At 53.4% G+C, this 6,008-nt stretch overlaps 1 protein-coding gene across 2 annotated transcripts in view; it reads left to right on the plus strand.

The window, feature by feature from the left end:
- Window positions 1-6,008, plus strand: part of LOC309517743 (inactive phospholipase C-like protein 2) — a 37,193-nt gene that overhangs the window by 21,532 nt on the left and 9,653 nt on the right. Inside the window, exon 2 of one of the 2 annotated variants that reach the window (XM_082197175.1) lies at window positions 1,845-4,336. In XM_082197175.1, the coding sequence (XP_082053301.1) occupies window positions 1,845-4,336 (2,492 nt within the window). The remainder of the gene's footprint in view (window positions 1-1,844; window positions 4,337-6,008) is intronic. The other variant, XM_082197174.1, reaches the window with a different exon arrangement.

A 6,008-nucleotide genomic window follows, 5' to 3' on the forward strand; every position in this document is an offset into this window, starting at 1 on the left:
AAACACTACCTGGTCTGGGACTAATACTAACACACGGGTGACACTGTGGTCTAAACCACCCAGCCTCTTGGGCTTGCTGATCGGAAGGTCAGTGGATTGAATCCCCACGACGGAGTGAGCTTCCCGTTGCTCTGTCCCAGCTCCTGCCAACCTAGCAGTTTGAAAGCACATCAGTGCTGTAGGGGGAGGTAAATGGCATTTCCGTGTGCTCTGGTTTCCACCACAGTGTCCCGTTGCGGCAGAAGCTGTTTAGTCATGCTGGCCACGTGACCCGGAAAGCTGTCTGTGGACAAACGCTGGTTCCCTCAGCCTGAAAGCAAGATGAGCACCGCAACCCCATAGTCACATTTGACTGGACTTAACCGTCCAGGGGTCATTTACTTTTCTTTTCTTTTTAACACAAGGGCACAATCCTTCTATATTTGTTTGGAAGCAAATCACACTAAGTTTAATGGGAATTGCTCACCAACAAGTGTGTTTGGGGTTGCAGCTTTTAACCCTGTTGAGAAATTAACTTTTGTGGGGGATGATGTGACATCCCTGTAGTTTTTGCCATTTTGTAGACCCATTGGAGCCAACTGGGGCGCAGAGGGCGATGTGTTAGCCAAGTAATTGGTCAAGGCCTTCAGAACATGGTTTAAGCAAGCATCTTCATGGGAAATACATTTAAACATTTTCACACTGTACCTCCAGTTAATTGCATTTGTGAATTCCCAGCATGTTTGCCTGCCTCTTCCCTCTTCCATCCTCTGCTATTCTTCCCTCTTTCTTATCCCACCCCCCATCAGGAAGTTTTGTGGGTGGGGGGTGAGGGAACAGGGGAAGGAAAGAATCAACAGAATGGTCGGATGTAACTATTTTTAGCATTGGGGGTTTGGCTCGGAGTTCCTGGAGCCAGTTTGGTCTTATCTGGCCCCTGCACCGGGCTGGAGGATGGGGAGCGGAGAGCTACGTTTTCAGAGTTCAGGTCAAGCCTGATCATTTTAGGAGAAGGGTTCGTCCCTGACCTTCCAGCTGCGACTGGTTGGTCATTGGTTCCTTGAAGCTGAACGAAATAGTTCAATAATAATAATGTCAACAACAACAACACCCACCTATGTGTCAAGGGTCCTGCCATCCCCTGTTGTGTAGATGCTTCCCAAAGTTTTTTCATTCAGCCCTTGTTTCTTCAGCATCCCCCATCTTACAAACCCTTCAGTTTTCCTTCAGGTCCTCCACCCATCCTTTCTCAGGACACAAGCCTGGGCAGTGTGTATGGAGGTCCTGGGCTGCCTAGATGGCAAGACACCCCCCCACACACACACTCTCGGTCTCACTGGTCCAAAGGAAAGCAGAGCAATACATTTAGCACCAGCAGGAGGCGAAGAAAGCACCATCCAACCATTGCTTAGGGACTCAGCTTCAGGTTTGTGTAGGGTTTACTACTGAGCCTTTTCTTCTCCCCCAAGGCAGTGGGGCTTTAGGATCAGGGTTTTCCTTCTCCTAGATGGGCTGCCTTCCCAGGTTCACTAGCCCCACCTGCTCCTAAATGCAACGAATACAAATAAAGCAAAACAACAAGTGGCCTTGCCGTGGGCAAACAGGATTCAGGCCTGGGCTGCCACAGGCATTTTAGCTGAGGCTCATGGGAGTGCAGCAACAGCTGGAGGGCACCTGGTTAGGAAAGGTTGTTCTGGGCTGTGGACTTCATGGTCTTCTTCACATTCTTCCATATATGGTAAGCCAACCCTGCTATGTTTCCGGGTGAGTGGGCCCTGTATGTCTGCCCTAACTCAAAAGCCCTAGCCTGAATCCCGCTGCACCCCTGACCACTCTTGTCTTATTCCTCCTTTCCCTTCTCTTAGGACGGGTCCCGCCAGCGGCCCCTGCAACACAAGAAGAAGACGGTTTCCTTCAGCACCATGCCCAGCAACCGCAAGCTCAGCAGCACCGCCGCCTGCATCTCCTTCATGCTGGAGGGCTGCGAGATGAAGAAAGTGCGCTCCAACTCCCGCATGTACAGCCGGTTCTTTGTGCTGGACCCGGACTTGCGCTTCATGCACTGGGAGCCTTCCAAGAAAGACTCCGAGAAGGCCAAGATTGAAATCAAGTCAGTCAAGGAGGTGCGAGTTGGGAAGAAGACGCCGGTGCTGCGCTCCAACGGCCTCTCGGACCAGTTCCCGGATGAATGCGCCTTCTCGATCATCTACGGGGACAACTACGAGTCCCTGGACCTGGTGGCCGGCTCTGTCGACGTGGTGAACGCCTGGGTGATGGGGCTGCGGTACTTGGCCTCCTATGGGAAGCACACCCTGGAGGGGGCTCCCGAGACCAGCCACCCGAACCCCCGCACTTCCTGGATCGCCTCTGTCTTTGACATTGCGGATCTGGAGAAGGAAGGCCGGATCCCGGTTTCCCGTGCTGTGCAGCTCATCCGGGCCCTCAACCCTGGCATGAAGACGTCCACCATAGAGCTGAAGTTCAAGGAGCTCCAGAAAGCGGCCAGTGAGCGACTCGGGGAGGAGGTGGGCTGCGAGGTCTTTGTGGAGGCCTACTGCGAGCTGTGCACCAGGCCGGAGGTCTTCTTCCTCTTGGTCCAGTTCTCCAGCAACAAGGAGTACATGGGCCTGAAGGACCTCATGAGCTTCTTGGAGGCCGAGCAGGGCATGGAGGGTGTGACAGAGGAGATGTGCCTGGAGATCGTCCGGAAGTACGAGCCCTCCAAGGAAGGCCGGGAAAGGGGCTACTTGGCCATTGACGGCTTCACTCGCTACCTCCTCTCCGCCGACTGCGACATCTTCGACCCCCAGCACCGCAAGGTGTGCCAGGACATGACCCAGCCATTGTCCCACTACTTCATTAGCTCTGCGCACGGAGCGTGCCTGGCCGAGGACAGCTGCTTCTGGGGCGGCTCCACTTCAGACATTGGGGGCTATGTGGCGGCGCTCAAGGCCGGCTGCCGCAGCCTGGAGCTCGTGGTCTGCGACGGCTCGTCTGGGGAGCCAGTAGTCGGTGCTGGCACCCGCTTGGCCTTCTCTAGAGTGGTGGGTGCAGTTGCTGAGCATGCCTTTGAGGCCTCAGACTTCCCGCTCATCCTGTGCCTCTCGGTGCGTTGCTGCATCGCCCAGCAGCACCTGGTGGCCGAGCACCTGAGGAAGACATTTGGGGACAAGCTGTACCTGGTGCCTCCGAACCCCAGCGAGTCCTACCTCCCCTCCCCGGAAAAGCTCAAGAACTGCATCCTCATCAAGAGCCGGAAGCTGCTCCCCAGCTGCCAGGCCGGCGAGGGGGACGTGTCAGATGATGAGGAGACCCTGGAGCTCAGCCTGCCTCTCAGCGAGGAGGACCGAGAGCGGCCGCGTTGCCGGTGGGCCTTGTGCCGCGAGCTCTCGGACCTGGTGAGCCTGTGCCAGGCAGTGTCCTTCCAGGGCTTTGAGGCCTCTCGGCGGAACCAGTGCTATTGGGAAACCTGCTCCTTCAGCGAGGTGGAGGCTGGGCGCTACGCTAATGAAGAACCGGAGGATTTTGTGGAGTACAACAAGCGCTTCCTCTCCCGGGTCTACCCTAGCCCCATGCGCATTGACGCCAGCAACATGAACCCCCAGGACTTCTGGAAGTGCGGCTGCCAGATGGTGGCCATGAACTACCAGACGCCAGGCCTCATGATGGACTTGAACGCTGGCTGGTTCCGCCAGAATGGGGGCTGCGGCTATGTCCTCCGGCCAGCCATCATGCGCGAGGAAGTGTCCTACTTCAGCGCAAACACCCGGGACACCTTGCCGGGCATCTCGGCCCAGCTCCTGCACCTCAAGGTGATCAGTGGCCAGAATCTGCCCAAACCCAAGGGCTCCGGGGCCAAGGGTGACGTGGTGGAGCCGTACGTTTGTGCCGAGATGCATGGCATCCCCGCTGACTGTGCCGAGAAACGCACTAAGACGGTGCTGCAGAGTGGAGACAACCCTGTCTTTGAGGAGACCCTGGAGTTCCAGGTGAACCTCCCAGAGCTGGCAATTCTGAGATTCATGGTGCTCGATGACGACTACATCGGGGATGAGTTCATCGCGCAGTACACAATCCCTTTTGAGTGCCTCCAGGTGGGGTACCGCCATGTGCCCCTCCAGTCCCTGGCTGGTGAGCCCCTCGCCAACACCACCTTGTTTGTCCATGTTGCCATCACCAACCGACGAGGCGGAGGCAAAGCGCACCGGAGGGGGCTCTCGGGACGCAAGGGCCGGCGCATGCGGGAGTACACCTCCACCAAGGCCACGGGCATTAAGGCTATTGACGAGGTGTTCCGCACTGCCACTCAGCCACTGCGGGAGGCCACAGACCTGCGGGAGAACATGCAGGTACCCAGGTAGTGGGAGATGGGGGATGGGGCCTTCTGAGTTTGGCTTGCAAGTCTTGGAGATGGGGAGGAGGAGGGTGTCTGAATTGTCTGAATGCCTATCTACTTTAAAAATATGGAGTACAGTCGTACCTTGGCTCCCGAACGGCTTGGGAGTTGAACATTCCAGCTCCTGAATGACTGGAGACTGGAAGTGAGTGTTCCAGTTTTCGAACATTATTTTGGAAGCCAAATGTCTGATGGGGCTTCTGCAGCTTCTGATTTGCTGCAGGAGCTTCCTGCAGCAAATCAGAAGCTGTGCTTTGAAAGTTGAACGCTTCAGAAGTCGAACAGACTTCCGGAACAGATTCAGTACGACTTCCGAAGTATGGGTATAGGCACAAGGAGGGCATATATTATTTTGTTATTATCCTTGCTCTTGTGAGCGAGATCAGCAGAGTACCATCCTTTGCAGCTTTAAATTTGGAAGCTAAGACAAAGTTGATTTAACCCTCTAGAAACAATAATCCAGGATGCTTTAAGGCAGACTGGATTTTCCCTGATATTACCTCTTTTCTCCACCTTAAAAATAACAATTGCACACACATTGTTTTGTGGAGAACTACAAGTAGTATTTACTTACATAATCTAGGTCTTGAAGCAGCAGTTACTGTAGCAAAATGAAGGCAGGTTTATAACTACTATATAAGTTACAAAAATACAAAATATAAGTTCAAAATGGTGTCTGAGCTCCAGAGTTGGCTTGGAAGCATGTAGAAGAAAAAGAGAGGTGCCCTGGCAGGAGGGAATTATGTCCTGTTACAGCTTCTTGCCCAGGCAGGCAAAAGAAGTGATCTCACAGAGTTCTCTCTAGCAAATTTTACAGGAAAGCTCTGTGAGCCTCAGCTTCTTCTTGCACTTATCTGGCAAAACATGAATTGTTGGTTTGGTTGCAGTAATGTCCCACAGGCCTCCACTTCCACACCAGCAGGAGATCACCATTTTGTAGGGGGTGCCAGGAATTATTGGAAGAGCCCTGTAAACCCCAGTGTCAGGGCTGGTTCAAATGCAGTCAGCACTCAAGACGCAGAGACAATCAGAAAAGCTAATCAGTAGTATCCTTTGCCTGAAACCCTGGAGAGCTGCTTCCAGTCAGTGTAGACAATGCTAAGCTAGAGTGACCAGTGGTCTAATTCGGCATAAGGCCGAATTATGTGTCCCTATGATATAACAAATCTCGCTTCCACCTGCCTTCGCTTTGTAGCCGTCACAGCCATGAACAGCTGGAGAGCCCTCTGGTCTCTCTAATCCCCCCATTGCCTTCTCTGCCAAGGGCGGAGCTGCCACTCTCACCCTCCCCATTTGCAACAGAAAAAGCTGGCTTGATTCAACAAAGCGCACCTCCCCATCCCGGCTGTGTTTTCCTCTGGGCTGCTCCGGCCAAGCACAAACAAGCAGCAGTAGTTTTCTCCTTCCCAAAGCATTGGAGAAGGCAAGGGGAAATGGGATGTGAGCGCTTGGAGATGCAGAATGGCCATGTGTCTTGCTTTACAGAGGGCAGTCCTCTATTTCAGGGCTGGCTATCTATCTATCATCTATCTATCTATCTATCTATCTATCTATCATCTATCATCTATCTATCACCTATCTACCTACCGAATATATATCATCCATCTATCTATCTATCTATCTATCTATCTAT

Source organism: Podarcis vaucheri (genome assembly GCF_965113315.1).
Source record: "Podarcis vaucheri genome assembly, chromosome: 13".
Taxonomy (NCBI): domain Eukaryota; kingdom Metazoa; phylum Chordata; class Lepidosauria; order Squamata; family Lacertidae; genus Podarcis; species Podarcis vaucheri.